The 27071-nt window shown below is 38.3% G+C and overlaps 1 protein-coding gene across 4 annotated transcripts in view; it reads right to left on the bottom strand.

Moving 5' to 3' along the window:
• Positions 1-649: 649 nt before the first annotated feature.
• Positions 650-27071, bottom strand: part of LOC309703938 (multiple C2 and transmembrane domain-containing protein 2-like) — a 45505-nt gene continuing 19083 nt past the window's right edge. For 3 of the 4 annotated variants that reach the window (XM_082528852.1, XM_082528855.1, XM_082528853.1), the window contains 20 exons: positions 26698-26815; positions 23651-23793; positions 23222-23298; positions 21305-21419; positions 21107-21139; positions 19409-19579; positions 16493-16623; positions 16145-16325; positions 13520-13613; positions 13328-13430; positions 13043-13145; positions 12759-12860; positions 12565-12639; positions 11394-11513; positions 7289-7402; positions 5465-5506; positions 3580-3689; positions 3215-3324; positions 2613-2710; positions 650-1612 (listed from right to left, as the gene is read on the bottom strand). In XM_082528852.1, coding sequence (XP_082384978.1) covers positions 1565-1612; positions 2613-2710; positions 3215-3324; positions 3580-3689; positions 5465-5506; positions 7289-7402; positions 11394-11513; positions 12565-12639; positions 12759-12860; positions 13043-13145; positions 13328-13430; positions 13520-13613; positions 16145-16325; positions 16493-16623; positions 19409-19579; positions 21107-21139; positions 21305-21419; positions 23222-23298; positions 23651-23793; positions 26698-26815 — 2088 coding nt within the window. In that variant the 3' untranslated portion in view covers positions 650-1564. The remainder of the gene's footprint in view (positions 1613-2612; positions 2711-3214; positions 3325-3579; positions 3690-5464; positions 5507-7288; positions 7403-11393; positions 11514-12564; positions 12640-12758; positions 12861-13042; positions 13146-13327; positions 13431-13519; positions 13614-16144; positions 16326-16492; positions 16624-19408; positions 19580-21106; positions 21140-21304; positions 21420-23221; positions 23299-23650; positions 23794-26697; positions 26816-27071) is intronic. The other variant, XM_082528854.1, reaches the window with a different exon arrangement.

Raw genomic sequence — 27071 nt, 5'->3', positions numbered from 1 at the left:
ATACAATGTTAACAAGACTCAATTATACTCAAATGCGATATCTAATGAGGTCAATCCTCAAATAGATTTGTAAAAAAATGTATACAAAAACATTGTTCTTGTATTACTTGAAACCAGGTTTCCTCTAATTTTCCTCATTTCTCATTTAAGAGGCAGCTAACTGAGAGCCCACGCGCTCTGACTTAAAAGCCATAAAACCCAGGGTATTACTCGGAACAGCAACATCTTAACTATTCCAATTCTCCAATCCTTAAATTAGTGAGGCTGTTGTTGCTTGTGGCTGGTTTTAAAATCCACCTCCTGAGCCGTGTGCAGCCCAGTACCAGAGGATTGTCTGGCTGCTGTGCTTGATAGGATGCTGGCTGCAGGCATCTCGTCACAGCAGCTGAGAGGTCAGGCAGGTCCTCCTGCTTGTGGCGACGCCCAAGGGCCATCAACGCAGCGGGGAGCCCGGGCGCCGGTGAGGTCTCGCACGGCTTTGCCTTGCTTCATGAAAGCCTAATGAAGAGAGGGGGCTCTGAAACGGTGCTGTTAGACGCCCACAATCCTGCAGCAAGGGAGCAGGGAGAGGATAGATGATGCTTGCAGATGAATTCAAAGAGATGCAGCACAGAGCTGAGAGAGTAGAGGCAGATAACATACCGCCAAGTGTTTGTGTGCAGATTTATTGCTGTTAGAAATGAAGGACACAAAGTCTTCTTCAGTGATTGCCAATAATAAATAAAGTGTGTACAGAAGTGGCCCCACCCCACTAACAAGCAAAGAGTAAAAACAACAAAGTACAGTCCTCTGTATAGAATGTATGAAAGCAATCTAAAAACTTAATGTAGGCACATATCCTTGCATGTAAAAATAGGCCCATATATCATGCAAAAATAAAATTAGTCACCATTTTATGAGCATATCACTTTATCTATGCTTAAAGATAAAGGAATATGATGCATAATTTGTGGCCAACTTTACATTATCCATTTATATAAACATATAAAAAGGTGCAAGTTAAAATAATTGCGCCTGTAAATCATCACTAACATTTAAAACCAGAGACCTTGCACTTCCAGAAAAATATACCTTTTTTAAGTAACATGTTTAATTCGAAATTTACTGTAAAGATTATTTCTCTTAAATTGCATAAAAGATTTTAAGTATGTTACGTAAATTAAAATATGTACAGGACAAACATGTATAATCATATTACAAACCAATATTACAGTTGAGTTCCAGATGGCACAGCCCGAGGCGAAGAATATAAATTAAAGCAGCTTCTAATTATCAATCTTTAAGAGTAAACTGTACATAGAATGCACAGACATTAGTAAATATTTAAAGTAATCTGTGAAAAGTCCTCAGTAAGGACATCTTTGGCTGAAAGCTGTTTAGGTGCTGGTTGAATGAGGCAGTGAATGAGGATTCGTGCCGGCTGAACAACCTGAAACCAACTCCAAGTGAGAGACCGCAGCGCTCAGACAGTTCCTCCATCCTCCTGAAAGTGTTTTTAGGTGGGAATCCCACACACAGCAGCATCGGGTCCAGTATTCATACAGTCTTCCATCCACAGTGCATTCTACAAGACTTTCTTCTTCCTGCTCCCTCTCAGCTCACTGTACTGAACCTGGAAATCATCACATTTTATAAATTTAAAATATCAAACAAAAGTACCTTAGACAACAACAGACATCACTCAACAGAAGCAAGCAGTTTAAATTCTTCCCATTTATGAAGTGAAAAGCAGCGAGTTCTTAAGGTTCATTACAGGGTGCGTACTTTGATATTCTGATAATGGAACGGTATATTATTTTGTACACAGTGGTCAAAAAAAGATTAGTTTAAAAGTTTAGGATACTTTCATCATTAAGTAAAATTAAAATGTGTTTTCTTCACTTGTTGTAATATTTTTTTGCAAATGAGAAGAAGAAAGTTCTGTCACTACCAGCACTGAGAGGGAGACCCATAGTCATCGTTCATACACAACAACAACAAAACAGAGATACTGGAAAGTCACCGTTACGCAACCCAGTGGCCCAAGGGCATTGTAGAAGGAGAAGAGACAAACGGGGTCAAACAGCTTAGAGAGACAGGGACTGTGAGGAGCAGAGACGACGGCGGGTAAAAAGAGAGAAGACAGAAAGGAGAGTGCGAAGAAAGAGAGGTCAGCACGGAGATCATGTGCAAGAGGAGGAATGAAAAAGAAACTTGTGAATAGTACTCACTTAAAAAATACAATGTTTATATAGCTTATAGGTGCAAGGTAACCATTTTGAATCTTACTGAATGTAAGATTCAGTAGGACCCCATAACACTCACGACAGCTTTTGAAGCTGAAGTGTTGGTAAGTACGAACAGGAGACACCAGCAGCAGCAGCAGCAGCAGCAGCGTCTCCCGTCTCAGCCTGGGAACAGCCTGCGTTACAAAGCTGCTAAGCAGCAGACCTCCACCAGGGATGTATCGGGACCAAAACACAACCAAAATTATACAGGGCTACATAATTATACAGATGGAGCTAATTATACAGACAAGAGTAAAGAATGCCTGGGAGTTGTTGTAGTAAGATGCAAAGCTAGCTGGCTCTGGGATTTTGGGCTTCCTGGCCGGCTGATCCAGCGGAGCTTACCTTCTGCACATCTGAAGGCACCCTCGACAGGAAATCAAGCACTTCATTGTTGTCAATGCTGTACGGGTTCCGTAATTTCTTGGTGAATTTATTGATACCTAAAACAAAAGTTCACACCAACATATCATTAACACTAGTCTCCTGTGGCTGTGCTCTTTGTTTCCATACAAACAAATACTTGCAGGGGAGACTCATGCTGTCCAAGAAATATTGCTTTGAGTATCCCCAGTATGTGCCTTTTTTGTTGTGTTATTGTCACTTTTTATAGCTGAAAGACTTACACCACTTTACACTCCAGTCATTCAGCCAATAAATTTATCCAGTAAAAGTCTTAACAATAGGATATACATCATAGTCAACATCACTAACATAATAAGTTGCAAATGTTAAAAAGACACAGCCGGAAACATATGGAGCAAATACTCCTTCGGCCTTACATAGCTGCTGGATAATAGAAAGATTCAAACAAAAGAGATAAAATTAAAGTAGAGGAGGGGCTTTTTTCTACGACAAACACTTACAATAGTGGAAAAAGATTTTTGTCATCAACACAAAACAATGAACACAAAAGAAATGAAATAATTACCACATCTACAACTCACCCCATATTAAAACTATGTAGCGTATAGGGATGAAGTATGTGATAATTGCTGCAGTGATGAACACCAACAAAGCCAAGGCTGACAGGAACGGCATGGTCCAGTTGAACATGCTGACAAATAAGAAAACATCAGTCAGAGTCAAGGAAGGATTTTCTTTCTGCATTAATTCAGTGAAAATAAACATAAAGTACAGTACTTATTAGAGCAATATTAAAACATAGAACAACAAAAATAAATGATGCATAATTATTAACACATTTCAGGAAAATGACAAAATTAAAGTCAGTCATAAACATGTCTGATTCTTGAATTGGAAAAATCAAATGGATACAGCTCTGAAATTACAATACATTGTTATCTCTTACTTTTTAATCCTCTCCCCTAAACAAGCGATCCCGTCGAGAAGGTTTTGAACGGTGAGGATGATGTCTTGGACCATGTGGATTTTCTCTATGAGCCCTTTCCTCTCGGACTCCTAAAGCAGCAAGAAAAAAAAAAGACAAAGAAAAATCTGCTTTGGAAAACACTCAAAGGCAACACAGTGGTCATGAAAAAACTGCAAAAACCCTCAAAAACAACAACAACAACAACAAAAAAAAAGATAAATACAAAGCATCTTCAGTTTTTGCCTAATATGGCCAATTTTATTTGGAGCAAAAATATTTTTAGCAAAAAGAATAAAGCTCTCTCAAAGATGTGAATTTAAAAAAGGTAATGAACAGTAATAGTGTAAACTGTGTTGTTTTAAGTGCTAATTAAAAATGAAGGACCGTGTCTTCATGGTTCTAATTAAAGGTTTTGCACCGGTTGACAATATTCCTGCAGTAATAGCTTGTGACAGACTGACAGACGTGCAGCTCATTAAATTACTCTTAATGCTTGCAATCAGCACCAAACAAGCTTTGGTTTTTGCTAAGAGAGTTACTTAGTAAATGTTATGGTGCAATATCCACCACTTTTTGCTCTCCCTTCTAAATATAATAATAATAAATTAAAAATAAAGGCTGAATAAAATAATCTCTTGTATATAGAGTTTGTACTGGACTTCAGTATTATTTATTACACATTTGAAATAAAGTATGGACACTTGAAAGTAGATTAAACAACAAAACTTCTGTGGGAATTTGCAGGCTCGAGTATAAACTAACCCTGCCTGTTCAGCTTTGTTTGCACAGACTGATAGCTACAACATTTCCAAAACCGCAGCTTTGATCAATACCAGGAAACCAAACCCGTAAACACACTCATTCAACTCTGATGAAGAGTGTCTGCAAAATGTGAATGCAAAAACAAAAAAAGAAGGAGAAAAAAAAGCAAGTTAAGATGTGAAAGGACTGGACATCGCATTATGAAAGAGACAGAGTATCGTTCTCAGGCTGCTCCAGATCCCAGGAGGAAAAATGACTTTTAAGTAAACAGAGGAGGCCAGATCCTCTCGAAGATCTCTGGAGTGAGCGCCAGACTTCAGACAGAGACATGGCCACATGTCCACATCAAATGCGTTGAGACTAAAGAAGGGTTATAGGTCCAAAGAGAGGATCTGCAGTATGTGTGGATGGTGGGGGGGCAGCGTTAGTTATTGGGGGACAGGGCAAAAGGATATTCCAGATGCACAGTGACTCAATGTGAAAAACCACATGTGAAGCAAATCTCGCTTCACCTCAGTGAAGTATCCATCACTGCACTAAACCACTTCAGCCATTTAAGGGTCACATTCCCACTGGAACCAGTATGAGAACCACTTTAAATCAGGCCAATGCCGGCCATTCAAAATGTCCACAATAAACTCCTGTCACCCTGAAGAAATATTTCATTGCCTGAAAGCATTTTAACACTTTCAAGATAAACTTTCAAAATGAGCTCTGAAAAAGCATGTCTAAGTGCCGTCATTAGTTCCATATTGATGGTATTATATGGTGTGTTAAGCTGAGGGACTTTCCAAATGCAGCAGAACCCTTTTCCCCACCCCTCTATTTGCATATGAATGTGTTTTGACAAGTGGAAACGGGTTGGTGAGGTCTTCATTAAGCTCAAATGTCTTTTGGTAAGCACAAGTTTACAAAAAAATACAACTGGTGCTTGACAGGAATCAAAATGCATCAGAAGATTTAGTACTGAATAAAAAGCTTAGCAACACAGACCCATAGATCAGAGGGAGATACCTTTTGTCAACATGAACAAAATGAAGCTAAATTCTTTTTTTATTGAGCAGCATACAAAAGTCAGCAAACACCTGGCAGAGGCGCATACCTTCTCATCGTCTTCATCCTCATCCGCCAAATCCAAGTTGGTCTGAAAGAAACAATTGCAACGGAGAGGTGAAATTATGAGAATTTCATTATCAGACTTAATAAAGCTCGTCTCACTGGGACTGTGAGATGACGCTGAGATCAGTCTCCTGAAACACTTTGCAGAAAATCTGACCAACACAGGACACAGTGGACTTTTCAGGAACTAATAGCTAATTAATACCTTTCCATCAGCACCGGATCACAATTGCTTGTATGCGAGAGAAATAGCTCAACAGGTCAAGCCCACTTAGAATGACCCCACTTAGCGGTGCTGTGTGTTTTAGCATGATTCAGCTCATTGTTTTTGTTTCTCCGCTCTTATCTTTACTGTTTTGGTTTCGCACCCCGATCATCTCATCTTAGCCTACTACCTAAAATGAGCATCTAGCTAGTGCAGCATTAAGAAGTCAAACCCCCAGCAGTTGCCTGGCTATTTTCAGGCTACAATGAGCATAAACATGCACATTTTTCCAACTCAAGAAAAAACGCTTCTTGCTATATATCAGTGTTATGTCTAAACCTTGCTTCTGCTGCCCACAACATGGCAAAAAAAAAAAAAAAAAAAAAAAAAAAAATCTTTACTCCAACATTGATCATTTGTTCTGATCTGTAACAGGATGCTGCACTTAAAAAAAATCCATGTAGGTTATTTCACATGATAAATTTGTCAAATTTGTGTGGTTTGAAATGGACATGATATCAGATATAGTTAAACCCAAATATGCTCAGAGTTTGTATATGATGAGTTTTTGAATGTTTTCTTGTTTATTGACCAAACTTTAACTTTTATTGTTTCATAGTTAGGAATAAAAACTTTAAATCAGTTGCAGAGGGCGTTGCATTGATTTCCAAAGTAAATTCTATAAATCTTTACCCTATGCTTCCTTGTGACAAATGAATCTGTGTGCATGATCTGATCAACATGCAGATCTGGTTCTTTGAGGACATATACACTGTATACTTACATATATAGAGCCAATAATGTTTTCTGCAAAACATTTGCCCACTATTTTTAATGTTCTAAATTGTTACTTATTTTGATAATCAACCGATCATTTGACTTATGTATGATTGCATATGCTCTAGTCAAATTAAAAATAATAATAATAATAATAATAATGTTTTACAATTTTCTTACACAGATCACCTGAAAAGTTAATTAATTGGGAACAAAATAGTCAACGCATTAACTGAATGTGTATTGTTGTGTGAGCAGAGCTTGGTGTATAAAATTTGCTACCATGTATTCTGTGTTGAACCACCATTAATGCATTCTCTAAACAGACCTTGTGTTTCACATTCAATACTTCTTCAGAGTGTTACATTGGGGGGGAAAAAAAGCAGGGAGCATTGTGACCTTGTGACATTGTAAGAGATAAAAACTTTTTTTCTAATCTGACCAGTCACAACAAGAACAGGGCAGCAGGCCAATTACAGTGAAGCCGAGGACAAAAACTAGAGGAGGAACGGGAAAAAAGAAAACTGCGTTAGTAAAGGACAAGCGCTGTAAATTAGCTTAGGCTATAATGGTCTGTTACATTAGTCTATTCAGTGAGTTTTCAATGCTTATGTATTATGTGTTATTTTATTATTATGTATTATGTAGCCATGTGCGACGGGTTGCTATGGAAACATACCAGCCTTTAATTATGAGAACAAAATGTGGCTTAAGAGGCTGTTTTTCTACAAAATAAAGAAATAAGAAGCGTGAATAAGAGCCAGCAGGTCATTTGGCAGAAAGAGGAGAAGATGGATAAGGCTGACAAAGCTGCTCTCAACTCACCACATCCTGGCTGACCCGTCCAGATTGGATCTGCAGGTAGTTCCACGAGATGAGCAGAACAAAGGAGAGGGGCAGCATATAAAACTCCCAGTACCATACTGTCACCAAAAACACCTGCGGGCAGAGGGTCCAGAAATCAGACATCAATGAAGGCAAAAGGGGAAGCGTTACATTTTAGATCAACCAAACAGGAATTCGATCTGTTATTAAATTGATTGTAAGATAATTGGTCAAGCTAATGAAGGCTGCCCTACCATTATACAAACTCTGCACACTAATTGCAGTTAGACTGCATATGCTGTGCAGGTATAGATGGTATATAAATGGCTAGAGGCTCTAGGTCTAAAAAGTGATGCCAATCTGCTGTTAAAGGGGAAGACTCCTTTGGTTGAAAAATCAAGTTCAATTCCATAAAAAGCTATGACAGAATGACCCAACTTCTTGAATTCAAACCTCAATAAACACTTTGCTGATGAGTTAATAGTCTCAGCCACATGTTAATGCTCTTTGACATGATATCTAACAGAAAATGATCTCCATCAGGTCCTGAATTAGAGTATAATTGATTAGAAGATAAATGGAGAATAAGCATGGCTACCTTGAGATTGGCAAGTAGTTACCCTGTGAGTGTGCAGTGTCCTTGGTTTCTCAGTCAGACCTACTGCTTGTTTTTCATATCCAGTTAAAAACAAAAAAAACCAAACAAACAAAAACGCACCCAAGACGGTGACTGCCAAAAAAACTCAGCTTTAGGATTCAAAAGAGGACTATGCAAACCAACTGGTGACATCATGAGGTCACATCCATCCTGTATATACAGCAAAAGAAAACCATTCTGCTCAGTAGGACTTACACTTACTCCTGACTATGCATTGACATTAACCACATAGCTCTAATTGCTCCATCCCTTTCATCTTCTGTACATTAAAGCTGACCGATTCACTACAGCCTCAGGGAGCTTCTGTGTGAATGTGCAATTAACATCCATAATGGCACTTATGATGCACATTCCACCTGTGTGGCTAAGGTAAAAAGGATAAAGAAACATAGCCTGTGATATCTCAATTGCATGGCTAAATGGAACTATAAAATAATCCTATCAGAGAGGTAGTACAAGCCAAAACGGCAGCGGGCCAAAAGCATTGGGAAGGGTTTACAGGTTTTTATATGCTAATAAAAATAGAAGAGAACATCTGGTGAAGACATCACTCTCCTCTGAGGCACCAACTGACATAAAAGATGGCAGATCAGTGCCGCCCCTCCCACCACCAGCACCACCACCTCCGCCAATATCACCACCACCATCAGCTTTAATGTGCAAAAAGCCAAGCACGCTCTTGCCTGTGTTATCACAAGCCAAAATAGGGCCTGGGAGAGGAGATGAAACCAGTTCCTCACTGGAAGGGTTATGTTTTATTAGTGAGGACTTTGTAATGACTGGGAGAGCGAGGGTAAGGGGAAAGCCAAGTCACGCTTTAGTGGAAATGTATACTCAGCCCATAAAGATTGTGATAATTGTAGCCCATTTCAGCTTGAGAAGCATTACACAGTCTTCAACAGCAAAAGGGGACTTTGGGAATACAATCCACATCACAGGGGGAAAAAAAAAAAAAGAAAAAGGATATGTTATGCTGGGACAGCTACTGAACTGGAGGCTGGCGCATTTATAGAAAGCAGCAGGATTTCCACACTCATGTTTGGGGGAAGGGTTTGCATGGCACAAAAACCGCTTTGGACCATTCATTGTTTTTTTAGTGCGAACATGTGAGTGAAGAGCACACCTAGTGCACCCACAAGTAACAATTATGGCATAATACTAACAGTTAAAATGTAGTCTAACAGTGGTATAAGTGGAAAAGAGTCATACAGTCGCAAAACTGAACACACACCCAAAATTTAAAACGATTCCCTAACATTAAACATCATAAGCTAATGGCTATGCCAGAATAAGTAAGGATATAGCAGTCAAACCTTGAAGTCTAAGCACAGGTTTTTGGTCTACATATTCATGTGTTATAAACTGAAGAATGAGTGAGAATAAATCTTGTAACACTGAGCGTGTTACCCACTCCCTAAAATACCGCCCAGTGATTAACCATTATAAGAACTGTTACAAATTTAACTTGGCTTTATCTCCAATTATTTCAGCACTTAAAAAGTCACTAGACTGACAGTCACTTACATGGTTTAAAGGATTATGTAGCCTGCTGTAAAGGGGTGAGGAGGGTTAGAGCATTACTGTAAATGCACTGTGTACACGCTCCAAAATCAATCAGTTTTGGATGAACAGACACAATTTATCTTGCCAATGTTAGTGTGTAGTTTATATTGCAAATCTAGTTCAAAACTATATAAATTTCATGTATATATTTTAAAAGGCATTAATGCGACTTAAAAATTATTTAGAGGCACTGTAAGATGCCTGTAGAGCCTCCTTTTAAGAAATAGTTGATACAAAGTTGCCAGAAAATAACACAGAAATCAAAAAGAGGATGAGGTGGATGCACATGTGACCACACTCTTTTCAACATTGTTGCTGCATTTTTTTGTGGGGTGACAGATAAGAATATGAAAAAAAAAAAAAAGAGTGCTATTTGGAAACAGGCTCAGTGTTTTTTTCCCCCTTGACTCAGAGCACCGACAAGAAATGGTAACCCATAAAAAGAAAAGCTAAACACCAAGTGCTATTTCAGAAATAAAGTAAAGGAGAGGAACAGCGTGTGATCTATTATAGTTCAGTGGTTAGGACAAGACTAACACCTTTGGGATTGGGGCTTCTCACTGAGATAACCACTACCTAACAAGGCACATCTAAAGCATACTGTACTGACGAAAGCTCTTTGTCTAACTGACAATCGGCAGATGGTGCAGGTAGCTCGTCACTGTATCCTGTCATGAGGAGTGAAGCTCTGATTCATTACGCTTATGTGGTGGTATTAAGCAGCCATTTATTTCTTCTCGCTGAGGCTTGAAAAGGCAGCGAGCATTAGTGTGAAAACATGAGTACAGATGGTACTGTCTTTCAAACACCGAGATGCAGTGGGAGGATGTGTGTGTACATTGTGCACTTGTTCCTGCTTGTATGATGTCGCCGTCAGCGTATGTGTGTCTCAGCTGTCAGGTAAAATAATATCATTGCTTATAATCAACACAGTATGCGCGCAACATTCTTCATAATTATGTAAATAAGAATCTTCTTATATTGTAATAAAGACCAAATATTGCAAACAGTTTCTTATTAAAGTACGCTGACCCCGACTTCATCCGGGGCGGCACAGCTTAGATCAATGTAATCCCAAGCTGAAAAATGAAATGCACGACTCAGAGCTAAAACACAGAGTGGCTGCTGCTCAGATAACAGCTCTGTGCTGCAGCTCCCATTTTTCACGGCAAATTGAACAAACTGTACCACTGGCTGGCTTACAGTATCTCTTTTAGTCTGTTAAGAAAGTCTAAACGCTTGACATAACTTTATTGCCACCTACAGGCCATGAGCTGCAAAAACAAAAGGAACTTTAGGTGACCTTGATTGCTTGCATAGTTAATGAACAACTTGCTGTATGCCATTTTTATCACGCCAGATCTCTGAAAGAATAATTCCAAAAAGATCAGCACCCACTTTATTTTGTAGTTTAAAGACAGAGGCTGAAAGGCTACTCCCATGTTTCTGTCTTCACATTTGCTTTAACACTTGTCTTCAACAATGACAGGACGGAGAATCAGCCTTATCTCTGAAGAGCCTTTTAATTGAACTTCTGTCTGCATAATGGGGTCTAAATCACACCGAGCACAGACCGGACAGAGGGTTAATGAGTTGTCAGGGAAGCAGAACAAAAATAGACTATCTCGACTCCGGTGGGACTCTACTCTCTCCAGCTGAGGCTTAACTCTACATCCAGGAGACATGCAACACTGAAAGCGTCCACTCCAACACAGAGCCAGGGCCAAGCCTGTGTTTCTGCGGAGCCCAGTGCTGCATTGATTAAGATTCTCTCTAGGAGAGTTCAAGTAGGGGTTGGCCAGACTGCGGTTGTCTTCCGCAGCCTTGGAGGGAAAACAGAGGGAAATGCAGATAGTGTGTTGATAAGCAGTTAAAGCACTTCACCAGGAAGGCTAGCAGGCTCCTCTGAAAACTCTCCCACTGGAAGCAGCTTTTGATGTACTGCAGAGTCGACATGATTGCCCTGTACAATGTCTGAACACGCATCACGTTCCTGGCCAGAGCCTGAAAGACAAACACACAAAGCAGTTAAATACTGCAGTAGCTGTGTTGAAAAAATGGTCATAGTTGATACTGATTTCAGGGTATTTGGATTTAATTCTGTAAGGAGTTCCACCCATACCACACTTCAAAAAAAAAAAAGAAAAAAAGCATCCAGTCAGCTCGAGGAATAGCGAGAGGAGCTGGTATGCCTTGGCATGAGCCACTGTGGTCAGGGGGCAAAAAATGTCAGTAATCTGACCTGATTTCATCAAACAGGTCTTTCAATATTAAAACAGACTGAAAACCTGCACGTTACAAACCAAGTCCACGGTGTGTGTAAGCCAATTTTGGCGTTAGTGAGCAATGTATTGTCTGACAACAATGAGTCTTTGTGGGAAGTACAGACAGTCAGGCACCCTGTCTCGCACCCTGTCTTGCACACTGTATATCAAACTAATGTAGCAGAACAGTGAACAAGAATTCAGTCAAAGTTGGCCTCAATTAAAGCCCAATTCAACTAATTCAAGCAAAGGAAGGTCTGCTTTTGGAGTCATTTTGCTTTCCAGAGAAAAGAAAAGGAAAAAAAAAAAAGTACTTAATTTTTTTATGTCCATTTCTTAAAGAGCTAATTGGTAAAAACATGTTAACATTTGTTCAATTTGTCATGTCTTTTTTTAGTTTCCAAAAAATTTTTTGGGTTGAAGTTGCAGATATTTCAGCATCACAAAAATATCACATTTCTTAAAATCATTTTTATTTTACTTTTTTAACATCTAGCACATTTGTTTAAAAACACATTTTCAACCAGAAAAAACTGAAAGTGGGACTTTTTGCTCACAAAATAATTTTAATTGATTATCAATATAATTGTAGACTCATTTTCTGCCCATTTAAAAAAAATGTTCCAGCTGAGTTTCAGAAGACTTAACCAGTGAAAAAAATAAATAAACAAGCAACTTGAAATTTTAATTTGATGTTATGGAAAGTAAATTTATTTGTTTACTTTTTCCCCATTCATAAATATACTTTGTTAACTATGAATTGTGAATAAATGTAAAAAGATGTATCAAACCTTTTTGGAAAACTTGGGATTGTCCTCCATAAAATATCTCTCCTTCGGCTGGAAGGTTCTAATACTTGCTCTGACCTGATTAAAAAAAAAAAAAAAAAAAAAAAAAAAAAGTGATAAAGTAATAAGAAGACGACAGAATGAGGCCTGCCTTTCAAAGCCATCGTGTCCTCATTGCAGGGTGAACCTTTACTTACAGGGTTAAAAATAACCTCCAGCTCCAGAGTGATGCTCCCCTTCGACAGCTCGCCTAAGTCCTCTTTCTTCAGCGGGAAGGCAATCTGTTGTCCCCTGCGGATCTGCAGGACAGAAAGGGCATCAGGTGCTGAACTCAGCCATGAACCTGACCATCAGTCACGCTGGATTACATCTTAGCAAGTCTTCAGCCTGCTGGAGTGTTATCGCCCTCTTCACTTTAATTTAGACAGAGTGCAAATAGATTATTGTCTACGTCACAGACTCTTAGTGAGGTTGTACGTACCAAAAGCAGAGGAATGGCAACTTTTCCAAGGAAGTCTGGCGCCTTGTCTCCATCCTCATCAAAGATAGTCACCACCAGAACATCATGAATGTCTTTGACAGGGCTGCAGAGACATAGAACGAGGTCAGATGCCTACAAATCAGCACACCGTATAGCAATATGTCAGGATATTTCAATTTATTTGTAAAACAGTAAAATGGTTCAGTAATGTAAGAAAAATAATGTTCAATAATATGTTTCACTTTAAATAACAAAAAGGGTGTGGAAACAGAAACCCAAACTGACAATGTAAAGACTGTATTCCATTCTGGGTTTAGGCTTTTGTAGACCGTGTGGGTTTGTAGTCTGTCGTTCCCCAGTTCCAGCACACAGAAAGGGTCACTCTTGCCTGCAGAACACATCACTCAAAACTTTATAGCAGGGCTCTTGTGTTTCATTTAAATTTGTCATTAAGACGAATCTAAATGCATGAAATACCATTTAAATCAGCCGCCATCAGATCAGTAGCCTTAATAACTTTGACTTGAAGGAATCCAACGTCACGGAGATTTGTCAGGGACCTTTTTAAACTCTGGAGAGACAGTAAGCAGACAAGAAAAATTAGGTTTGGCAAACCTGCAAAGCATAAATAGAGTGTTTAATTCAGCAGAGAATGCACAAAAATAAGAAATCCTTCAATCTAAAACCAGATTTATGTGACAGCATAAGATGTTACTTCAGGTTCTCCGCAATACTCTTAACCATAAAACCTTTTGAGCCTTACACCTTAAACCTTTTGACGATGCTAGTTGAGGGAGGCATCAACTAAATTTATTTATATTGCAAAACAAAAATTTTCTTTGCAAGTTTTAGGCATCAGCATTTTCCACTAAACCTTAAATACACTATCAAGGCACGTGCTCAAAACAGTCCATACTTGTAACTGGGCTGCCACACAATTGCAAATGAATGCTTACCAAAGTACGTTACACATCACAAACAAGCATCAAGTCACTGCAAGTATTTTCATACTTTTCTGGAATGAAAAGAAACCAGTGGCTGCAAATCTAACATCTATGAACTAGCATAGCACTTAAAGTGAAAGCTTTTGATAACAGCGTTTGCAGACTGCAATGGGGTGGTGTCTCCAAAACAATCTACTATAGGTAGTTATTCCTCTCTGTACATGATCAAGTACAGTTTACCAAATGGCTAAAATCTGGACTTGTTTTCCCTTCTTGGGCTAAATTTATTTCTGTCACGGCATCTCTTTTCATTGCTAGTCTAGCTGCATGATCAGGTTGCATTTCCAGACCTTAAATTTCTTAGATGTACACAGACACATCTGCCTAAAAGTAACTTGTCACGAAAGAATGTCATTTGCTTAACACAGACGTAGCAGTAACCCATTACCAGGCACATACTGCCATCTCTTGGCCCTTAACACAGAGCGCAGAAAGGGCTGTAGGTTTTCAGGATGACTTTGACTTAAATATTTACACTTCAGTTCTTCAAACTTGTATTTTAAGCCCAATTATTAGTTTAGTAAATGCGTGTTTTCAGCCTATGTTAGGGTTAGATGTGATGTTTGCTCTACAGACTGACACAATAAAACAGTTTTTCTTGGCATGTTTACTAGCTTTAATAAACAGAATACAGCCACTCTGAGTTAGTTCACTTAGCTGAAGATTTGCTCTTTTAAAGTCGTGTCAAGGGCGTATTTTCTGAGTTACTGTCGAAGCTAAAGGATGGAGTTGTGGAGGACAAAAAAAAAAAAAAAAAAAAAAAAAAAAAAATAGAACAAAACCCCAAAACATGGATGTCAAAATGTTTTGTTGTTGTTGTTGTTATTGTTGTTTGTTAATGCACTGGATTATTTAAAAACAAGCTTAATGACAAACATGGTTTACTATACGGAACGTATTCGCAGCATCCCTCTAGACGCTATTAAAATGGTAAATGGCCTGCATTTGTATAGCGCTTTATTCAGTCCCTAAGGACCCCAAAGCGCTTCACACTACATTCAGTCATCCACCCATTCACACACACACACATTCACACACACACACATTCACACACTGGCGATGGCAAGCTACATTGTAGCCACAGCTGCCCTGGGGTGCACTGAGGCGAGGCTGCCGGACACTGGCGCCACCGGGCCCTCTCACCACCACCAGTAGGCAAACATGGGGTTAGTATCTTGCCCAAGGACATTTGGCATGTAGCCAGGAGGCAGCCTGGGATCGAACCACCGACCTTCTGATTAGTGGTTGACCTGCTCTGCCACCTGAGCTACAGCCAGCTATTAGCTAATCATTCAGCAAGTATGGCATAAAATGCACCAAAATATTAGAATTAAATGTACATACTAGCCTAAATGTAAACTGTGGCATTAATACTTTTGTTTTAATTTGCTTCTGTATTACTTTACCTATATTAGTATCATTCCCCCAATGTAAAGACTTTTCCTATTTTAATATTTACATTATAATTTAGACATTTAAAAAAATGTAAACATATAGTTACACTTGTGTATTATTTTCCACCTGTTTTCAAAATGTGTTGTTGGGCACTGAGCTCAGCTCTCTTAAAGAAATGTTATAAGAAAATATAGAAATAAATAGAAGGGGATAAGATGAAATGTATTCATAAGTGATTCAATTACTTTTAAAACTGACAAAATAAAAAAGTAGCAGGTTTTTGCATGACATATGAATGCTGGAACTTTTTTATGAAATGATTTAAATTAAATCATTAATTATGTGTGTTTAACAGCACACCATTATATTTATTTTGTTACTAATGTATCAATATTTGATTTTTGTAGTTTCAGCACACTTTTACAATCACGTAGCAGCAGTACCAGCGTTCAGTCCTTCAGATAGATAAATATACACCTCAGGCAATTCAGGTCGGAGAAAAACAGCCAGATAGTTTTAAGGTGGCAAAAAGACAATACACAAACAACATCTTGTGGAGTTGATGCCAATGACAACTAATGATATTCTGAGAGCAGAGAATAGGCTTGTTCAAAGTGAAAATGCATTTTAAAGTGTTTATATATTTAAACATGTTGGTGGTAGAGTGCAGTATAAATAGAAGTTAAACGGCAAAAATACTGACATAGTTGTCCAGCTGGTTCTGAAGTTCACGGGGTTCACTGAGTGGTGCGGCACAAAGGTCGGAGATGGAGACGCCACTGCACGTGGTCAGCGTAAGGAGGCAACACACGTGTCCTCCCCCATATTCCATTTCTAGCAGTTGCCTTTGATCCAAAGGGATTTTTGACATGTTCACGCAACGCCTGTACACACACAAGTTCCACACATTTGGGCCAGATCAAACACACACACATAAAAAATATGCAAAGAGCTTTCATTTAAATAAATCAATCAATCCAGAAACCACTTTTTATTTTAATTAAAGGGCAAGCACACACAAATAAATACTGTAATAGCTGAACACACTCACTTCCCCAGGGATTCCGCAGCCTTTCGTCCTTCCTTGGATCGGAGCTCCACCTCCAGATATTCTGGACTGTTGAAAAACTGTTTGAAGGTGAACCTCTCTCTCCACTGAGGATTTGGCACTTTGCAGTGATCCTGAATCAAAAAGAAAAAGAAAACTGTTTAAAAGTTGTTTTAAAAAACTCACAACAATTAACAATGACACTGAAATTCACTTTAAAGTGTGAAGAAACATCTTATATAAGTCAGCGTATTTGCAAAGTCTTCAAAACACAGACTTGACTGACGTGTTTGTAGATTTCCAGCTGGCCTTTATTTAAAATTCAGAAAAGTATCTGCATCATGTCCAGATGTTAACTTTAATTGTTTTTCTTTTCTAAACAGACTAGTTTTGGGGTTTAGCAGCTTCTGATAGACACATCAGAAATTTCCATCTCACATTAGGAGACATAGACAGGAGAACAGATAATTACCGTCACTTTGCACCTGGATATAAGACAAGGAAAAGAAAATCAGCAATGCTGCTCGTTATCACGCTGCTTTGATGTGTAATGCATGATGTTGCACGATCGCGAAATAACCATCAATGACAGTACGCAGCCAACAGCGCATAAAAGTGAGCATCAGCGCCAGACATCATCCAGCTGCCGGGAGAGCTGGATGATGCAGCAGACACTGGCCATGTCATATTACACGCTGCAAAACCATTTTAGATCCCTTCTAGGCCCGTTTCTTTTTTCACGGCTTTGTGGTTTTTTCCCCCCATGTGATCTATGGTCACATGAAAGATTATAGGGTTAGGCTTAACATTTGCACTACCAAAGGCATCTTTGTATTGCCTATTTTCCCCATTTTCCTTCGGGATTAATCAAGTATTCTGATTCAGATTCTGATAAACCCAGTATCAGTTAACGGAAACCAAAAATGCTCAATGAAATACTAAGTTTTACAAAGTGAGGTTACTTTGAACAATAATTATTTATTAGTTACCCTCATTTGCGTAAAGTGCAGCAAACAAAAGAAATGTAGACTGTCTCATTTGTTTTTTCCATGTACAATAATCCCAGACGACTGTGAGATCAGGGGGCACACCATCTGTTTCAGGACTCCATGTTTTTGTGGCTGAAGATAATTCTGACTCTGGCTGCATATTTGCGCTCATAGTCACGCTGCACAACAAATTCTGGACCAATCAAAAGTCTCCTTGATGGTATTCAGTCATGGATAAAATTCTGTCTGTACTTGCTAGGACTGAGGAGACCACTATTAATAACCAAGTCCTCAGACCCATCTGTGGAAAATCAAACCTATAAGAACCTCTGCCATGCATCTCTATTGCCTGCAGACACCTAGAGCCATCGCCGACCTTTCTCCAAAGGCAACTCCCTCCCAAATGCTCCAGGTTTGGAACATTTGTTACCTTCTTTTCTCCCCGGTCCTTGTTTTTCTGTACATTCCCAATTTGCTAGCCTTTGCTCATACATTGAACCAAGGAAAGTTTTCCATCAACACTTACTTCTGACAAGTACTTTCTAGTCTGCAAATGGGTTTAACAAGACCCCCCTGATCATTTTTTTGCTCTTTTCCTGGCACTGCTGGAAACTAGCCCTCAGTATTGCCTGGGTCTTTTTGCTTCTGCATAACAGCAGATATTTGAAATAACTTTGAAATATGTTAATGGCAGAAGATAACTGACCTGTCACTTGGATTTTGCACTAAAGCAAATGTGTGATGTTTTTAGATTCTAGCAATGTCATCTTTTTAGCTGTGCTGTCCCTCACCCTGTTTTACCCTGCCTCTGCAGATAATGACTTTAGTTCATCCCACATTTACGCTGCTATTCATAAGAATCGCCTTTAGGTGATTGTTTAATAATGCAGTGGGATTTATGTGTACAAATGTTTCTAGATTTTATAAGTGAAAACTAGTCTGCCAGCATTTTATTTAACAGGAATGTTGGGAAAATTAAAATGTGATAATTCTGTTCATCACTAGACACACAAGATATAAAATAACACTAAGACAAATGCTTTTTTGTTAAAGAGCCTAAGACCTTTGAAAAATATAAAATCTTCTGGAATATGCACCATAAACTATAAATCAATTTGAAATGCAAATCTGTTTACCGATTCAGCTATTACATCAATATTTGGATTTTTTTATGACTTTTGAAAGTCTATTTTCAGTGCAATGGCATTAACCTCATGTGGCCTTTCTGCAAATGTATATTTTAATAAAAGCACTTTAAAGTGATTTGGGCCTAATAATCCTATAGATTGAAGATACATTTTAAGCTGACATGAAAACAAGAACAAAGAATAACCAACCCCATGCATCTTTCAGAAAAAGATTACTAAGGCTTAACATCCACATCTAGTCATATTTTAAATGATTATTTGAGCAAATGATGTCCTTAAGTTGAAAACAGAATAGACTTTAATTTAAGTACACATAATGCAGCTTGTTAGCATCATTTAGCTTGAAAATTCACTTTTCAAATTTCATTTGATTTTGTGGGTTTTAAATTAAGAAATAAGAAAGTGTCCAAGCCAAAGTAACTCATGTCATCATCAGGGGGCATTTTATCCAGAGCAAAGAGCAATATATAACAGTTGGAGTGTTACCTGAAACTAACATCAGATTGATTTATTTTCTTTTAGTTCTACGGGCACACCTATCGAGAATGACGTGGAATACTCACCCCCCCAAAAAAAGAGCAAAATGAAGAGAACAACAACTAAATAAATGAATAAATACAATATAAGTCACTGTGAATACTGGAAATCAGCTGAGGTTAGGCTAACATAAAAAATCTACACACTTTAAATTACAAAAGGGAAAAAGGAACAGGGTTAGGAATCACAAAGACACATTAGGAAGAGGAAAAAATTAAGAGCAACAGTCTTCTGTTGAGATATACCTTGCTTTTGTATCGCTGCTCTCCCAGTTTGAAGAGAACGGAGAACTGACCTGCCTGACTGTCCACCGGCAGCTTCTTACCCTCAACCAGAGTCACCAACAAAACAGTTGTCCACAGCTGACTCTTCTTCAGCTCTTCTGACAAACTAATAGGCTGAGAATGCTTTCCAGCCTGCAAAAGTAGGGATACAAAAAAAAATAATAATAATAATGAGAGGAATGAGAGGTAATGCTTTAAATTAAAAAAAAATAAATCAATACATTCAATTTCAGCTTTTTTTAAAGGATACAAAAAAAATACTATATTAAAAAAAAAAAAAAAGAAAATCCAAATTCAGTTTCCTGCAGTTCCACCACCACCATGTTTGAGACATTATAACAATTGCCCATGGAAGACAGGTAAATGAAACATTCTCAGAGATTAGGTAAAGCTTTCATGTATAATTGGAAGCCATGTTTTAAGATAATTAGTTGAGTTTATATAGAGACACAGTGTACCCCTGAGATAACTTTAAGCCAGATTCAATCACTGCAGATCAAGCCAACTTTGTAATGACACATGCAGAAAACGCTTTTTTAATTAACAGCTGCACAGCATGCAGTTGGCAGACTACAAGAAGAATTTGAAGCACATGCACACAGTAGGTACATCTGTTCAACAATGAAAACAACTTCAAACTTATAGGCATGCAGACAGTCAAAAGCTTTTCTAACTAATCCTGCGAATGTGCAATGTTGCCACGTGTATAGCTGTCTAATCTTGCGTAGCATCGCTTCATGCAGTACATAGAATGGACCTGCAGACAATAGCGTGGCAGACAAAAAGAAGCATGCATTCCCCAACTAAACTCTGTGAGTCAAATACCTCATCAGTGAGCAGGCAGAACAACAGCCAGACTTGTTACTGGGAAATGCTGGTAAGCATCTGTGCTTTTTTATGATAATGGTCAAAGGTGATCACAGGATTTTATTTTTATTTTCTTGGAACAATCCTATGGTTATCATCATAGGATAATAAGGTGCCATAATAAGTGTGACCTTGTTATGGGACTTCCACTATAGCCTGTCAGGTCTGGGCTAAAAATAAGAATTTAGGTTTATTTAATTTTTAATGCATATGTTGTAGTCATTGAGTGAAAGCGACAACGTACAAACTCTATATTCGTTTTAGCTGGTCTGCTGCTATCAAGTTAACTGGGATCAGGAATCTTCTGTATTTGGGATCCTTTTATAATTATCACTGAAAATATTGAAACACTTAATTTACCCTGATTTGTATATAGGTTAGTACCAAATAGGAATAAGTCCAGTCAGTTAATTAAGGAAACACTGACTAACAACTACTGAAAGAGTTTAGTCTTCAAACCACTGAGTACATCTGTTAAATTTCTTCAAGATACTGCGCCCTGATTTGTGAAATAAAATGATTTGCTGCCCTCTTGTGGAATCAACTGAAGCACAGATAACTGCCAAAACTAAAGGAACTACTGTCAGAATTTTTGTTACATTACCTTTTGTTACCAATTTGAGCTGAATTAGAAAAATCCTGAAACCTGAACATGGTGTGAAAAAAAATTCACCAGACCAATGGGCCTCATTTGTTTTTCTCCTTTTTATATTTGGCAGATATCTGTATAATACTGATTAGAATGAAGGGTCCATGAAGTCTTTCCTATGTGTTCCAGCCACCATGCCTTACCCTACTACTTCGTGTTCGTTTTTGGTGCCATTTCTGCCGCCAGGAGCATGCATTTTAGATGCAAAACAAAATGACACTAGTTAGTAGGCTTTACACAGAAACAGAGACACAAACACAGACATACGATAAATGCAATGCACGACAAGTCTGCCTTCTGCTTGAAAGCATGGAGCAAATACATGAGGGAGCTTGATATACATTGCTTCTTTTGCTGTCTCCATTTCTGAGTGACAGACTCAAGTCCACCAATACGACGCCCATGTCCTCCTCCAGGCTGTTTGGATCATCCAGGCGCAAAGACATCTCATTGACCCTGAAAACAAAGCGGGTTTTTGATGAGAGATGGGCAGTCATGTGCCATCGAGCATGCCTTTGAATTTATTCAGAACAAGCACCACAGGATGTAAAAATATAAGCATCAGATCACTGAGGAGATGAACTAGAGAAAATGTATTCTATGCAATAATTGTCAAAAAGTATGTTTAAAAGATATGCAGAGCAAAACTGCATTAAATACTAAGGCTTAGAGCAATATGATACCACAGCAATGCAATTAATTTTACTTCTTCATATTTAAATTGCTGACAAAGGACAAGAGAGGTGTTTAATTAACACTGGGGTAATGCAAAGGTCTCAGGTCAAATTAACACTTGTACTGGCAAGCCGAGCTACACGAGGGCACAGACTGAACTCACTGCAGCTTTGTCTTAGATGCACCTGGACTCAGTTACTCACTGTAAGGCCATAAACATAAGTGGGAGTGGTTGTGTGTGCACAAACTGGTATAGAACTGAGCTAGATAGAATAACGAGGCATTTGATAACTTGGTGACAATTTCTTGGAGGTTACTTTCATTAAGGTAATTTATTTCAGGTTCAAAGAGGAGTGTAGAAATGTGGAAAAGCACCCACACTATAATCCCAAACTGTTCCCACATTACAGACACACTACACATTCTAAAAATAAATTCTACAGTAAAAGCAGCCACTGCAATGTTAATAATTAATGGGCAAATGCTTTGAAAGTAAAGTTCAACACTCATAAGCTAAATGCAGCTGCGTTGCCAAACCCATAAATGGGTTGAGCCAATGCAGTGCCTGGAAATAGTTTATTTCACATATTGAAGTAAAGCAAGTATTGAACACGTCACCAATTTTATAAGTAGGTATATATAAAGGTGCTATTGAAATGAAATTCTCAACAGATTCTCAATAACCTGAAATTTATTTAAGACTTTAAACAAAAGCCTTTGTTGGTGACGACAGCTTTAAGAAGCCTCCTGTATGGAGAAACTAGTTACATCCATCCTCAGATGTGATTTTGGCTCATTCATCCACACAAACAGCCTTCAAATCCTGAAGGTTCCCTGGGCCCCTTCTGTAAACTTTGAGCTTCAGTTCTTTCAACAAATTTTCAGTTAGATTCAGGTCAGGAGACTGGCAGGGCCATTCTAGCAGCTGTATTTTCTTTCTCTGAAACCAACTGAAAGTTTCCATGTCTGTGTGTTTGGGATCATTGTCTTGCTGAAACATTCACCCTCGTTTCTTCTTCATCTTCCTGGTAGATTTTACAGATTTGTAATTAAGAATGTTTCTGTACAATTTTCCATTCATCCTTCCTTCAATTACATGAAGCGTTCCAGTGCCGTATGCTGAAAACAGCCCCACACCATGATGTTCTCACCTTCAAATTTTACTGCTGGTATGTTCACAGCCTTGTCTAAATGTTGATCAGTAAACTTTAAACATGCTTCAACATATGTTTTCTTCAGAAATGGAGGTAATGAGCGTGCATACAGGTCAAGGTTGCAAAGGTTTTTGAGCCTCCTTCAGGTGTTCAATACTTTTTCCCTGTGTCATTTCTCATTAGAAACACATCATTTATGGACATCTATGGTTTGATTTCTTTGCTTGTGTGGATTAGATGCATTTTTGCCAACATCTAGTGAGAATTTCATTGCATAGTACCTTTAGAAATATATTCATTGAGAAAACTGGTGATTTGTTCAATATTATTTTTCCAATTTTATTATTCCAGGATCACTATAATTTACATGCTACACCTCAACAGAGCTCTGTCCAGCTGCTTCAAGCACTTCCACATCACCATACTCACTTGTCCATCTCCAGACCACTCAGAAGGACACTTGCAGCACCCATAAAGTCATCAGTTGTAAGATCACGGTCATACACCTGTATATCAAACATCAACAGTCCTTTAACACAAGACAGTTCATGTAAGGAGAACTGTGCTGACTGTCCTACTGCAGTATCCTTGAAAACTCATACAGAGTGATAACAGCCGTTTTGTTGGATTTATGAAGGTGCACAGACACTAATCATACATTGATTTTCATAACACTTTGACAAAAAAATGTCACCCTAACTACATAACGAAGGATAGAAAACATGCACTGACATGTACATTTCCACAACAGACTATGACTCTCAGTGTTAAAGCTGCTCATTAAAACTTTCACATTCATTATTTCCCACACTGTTGACATGACCTTTATTAAACTGACCATTAAAAAAAAAAAGTTACCTTGATGTAAAGCTTCTGATTCAGATCCTTAATGGGCAAAGAGAAGGACTCATTCCACACAGGGTTGAGGTTTTTATAAAGCACTTTACTTTTGTAGAATGTTTTTCCATCCAATTTGAATTTGACGTAGGGGTCGCTGGTACCTGAGAATGAATATTGCAAACCAGTAAATAGAAAACAAACAAACAAATAAACAAACAAACATACTTTTTGGAATGACATCATCAGGGCCCTGTAATATGAAGCAAGATAAATATAAGTAGGGTATTTATTCATTATCTTGATTCACTAAAATCAGCCATCGCTTTTAACAACACACCAAAATAACCCAGGGTTTCCCAGTCAGGCTATGAGAACATTCACACAAAGGGGTGGAATCATGCACTGTTAGCAGAGTGGCTGATTTTACAAAGGAGCACAAAATTATGACCCCAGACATATACGGAGATCTTAAACACATAATACAGACTGAAAGCAACACGTGCTGCAGAGAAATCTGCAATGTGAGAGCAAAAGCACTCTATAGTAATTTAGTATTAGAATCTCTGTATAAGTATGCGAGAACTGTGTGAGTACTTTAAAGATTTTGGTCAATAAGACTGAAAAATGCCAACCAAATCTATAAAGTTTAACCTATTTGAAGGCAGGAAGAAAAGCAAGCAAAAAATGCTGACTGTGGAAGTTAACAGACTTATGACTATTACAAAACTATAATTCATCTAAAATTCTCTTTATTAATAATCCTCACAAAAGGAAAGATAAAGAAAAAAAAGACCCTCCTGATATCTGCACAGACGAGCCTGACGGATTTTCCAGGAATGGTGACACTATTTTCAGAGAACTGGTCAGTAACTGGGGATTTTTTTCCCTTAATGATCTTTAATCTTGAACCCAACCTGCTCTGTGTATGTTAGGTCTGCAGCCTAGGTTAGCATGGCAACACACCTAAATAAGAAGTTACCTAGATAAACCCAAATCCTGCTGTGTAGCCCCAGAATATAAAATTATTTTTTATTTCTGAGTGAAATAAAGTCTATAATGTTTAATAAATTAAAATGACATGATCCTACTTAGTAACATGACATAACATGACATAACTACTTAGTAACTACTTAGCACACAAGAATTTCACTCGCATGTGCTGTGCCAGTGTGCCTGCACATGTGATGTGACAATAAAAAGTGATTTGATTTGATTTGATTTAACATTATAATATTCATCATGAGTTGTAGGACATGTTATTTCAGAACACAAAGCATGATTATTGCAACTTCTCTTTTCCATCTTTCAAAAGCAGCGTTGTCATCATGACTGTCTTTAATAAATACTTGACAACTTGACATTTACTTCTAAATAACACTGACTCCATTGTTTTTCAACTTCTATGTAAATGTACCAATTTGCACTATTACGTAGAAGGTCTGACCTGCTCTGTGTGATCTCTCATTTTTGTATGGAGGATGTGGTCCCAACCGATGTAACCACAACTTCCTGAAACAATAGCCAATCACATTTCAGCTTCCTGTGTGAAAACTAACTGCAACTGAAAACATCACTTTTGCAGGTTTTGTGCAAGTTTCTTTTAAACACTAACATATATAGGCAGGCCCAAAGATTAACACTACAAATTCCACATTGAGTCACTTTTGAAACTTCTAAATCTCACTTTCTGTTGCTGTTCTGTATCATTTTCACTTCAGAGTAAAGGAAGTAGGAGGTGTATCTTTTGAATTGTCTCTCAATCAACCAGGTGAGGGCAGCAGTCTACCAAACACAGCTGTGATCATAGCTTAAACTTCATGAGGAGCTTAGACTGTTCTGTTTCGTTACATTACATGAGCTTGCCCGGTTCTTTGTGGTGTTGCTATTAGAATAGGCTTTATAGACCCTTCACACAAGAAGTCATTAGCAAAACAGCTGCCACCGCATGCTGCGACTGCTGAATGTATAATCTGATCAAAACCAAAAAAATAAAAGCTTGTTCATGCTTTTAAACCACCATGTGGTCTTAACAATGTGGTGAAACCAAATCCGCTTGCCTCTTGTCATCCTCTTTATTTTCCATCTTATCTTTACCTACAGTCTGGTTGTGTCAACATGCAGGCACACTCAAGAGGAAAATATAATCCAAGAGTGAAAGGCTTTCTGTACTGACTGCTGGTCTGGGTGTGGCTCAGACAGGTTCTAAACTGCTGCAAGGAATCCTGCTCGTGTTGCTACAAGAGCTTCACAGCTAACCTGACACTCAGCTGTCTTTTGTGTCCCTGGAGTTAATAACACTGCGTGTAATCAAAACAGACATTCCTGGTTGTCCTTATCAAGTCAAGGCCAAACACACGAGTCAACACTGACACATACAGGGGGGGGAAAAGCGACTATGAGGAATGGCGGAGGGTTTCGTTTTTGGTTTTTTTCCCCTTTGTAGGCCCAAGCATCTGTCCACGTTTACGGGAATTATAATTCATAAAGTTTAAGAGATTTAGCAAGTCAACTCAGATACGTTTCTCAGTATGAGAAGATGACAAAAGCAATAACAATAGTAACACTTACTCATTGCCACAGGCATACACAAGAAAATACGTGATGCATGTCATTGTAAGATCTAGTCAGAATTAAGCCACAGCTTCAGAAAAAAAAAAAGAAGTAGGCGTGTAGCTCTAAGGTATAAACATACACCAACAGGTAACTGCATCTTTGCTTTTACAGCACACTGAACTTTCAAGTAAGGTAATCATATGCAGAGGAAAATTTGGGGAAGTTAAAATGATGAAGCTCTAGTCAGACAATGATCCTCGGGTGGGAGGGTAAAGGCATTTTGTTTCATCAGTTGAATAGGATTCCACTGCCACACTTCTCATTTTCCACTGTGCTGAAGTATTACTTGCTTCTGCACTGATCCTGTTTCCTGGATGATAATCAGCATCACAGCGGTGCCTGTTGATCTTCTGTTTTTCTCAGACTGTGTATTTTAATGCTAGTGTTGCTGTACATCACAATAATCTGGAACAAAAAGCTGAGTTGTAGTAGTGCCGATATGAGCTCCTTACCACAGCGGTCCCTGATGACCAAGTTGTGTCCTTCCTTTAAGTTAACGGTGAGCAGGTAGGACCTCTGGGAATCTCTGGCACTCTCAGACATGTTCACAGCCTCATTGTCCATCTCATACTGAATAGAAAAACAAGATTATTACTTTACTACTAGTAGTATTACCAAAGTGCCCCATCTACTTCCGCACAAACTGGGCAGCTTTTTAATCAGGAAGTATCTGATCAGAAAACAGTTTTTTGCCTTTATTATGGGTCACTGCACCATTAATATTTAAACTTCAAATTTATTACCAGTAATGCTATTAACCACAGTATAATAGCTCCACCTCTATTTATGTGAAGAATAACTTTTTAATCTTTAACAACAAAATTAT

This window comes from Aulonocara stuartgranti (genome assembly GCF_965226115.1).
Source record: "Aulonocara stuartgranti genome assembly, chromosome: 1".
In the NCBI taxonomy this organism is placed as follows: Eukaryota; Metazoa; Chordata; class Actinopteri; order Cichliformes; family Cichlidae; genus Aulonocara; species Aulonocara stuartgranti.
The sequence above is the reverse complement of the archived record's forward strand: the minus strand, read 5'-3'. Positions and strand labels throughout refer to the sequence as shown.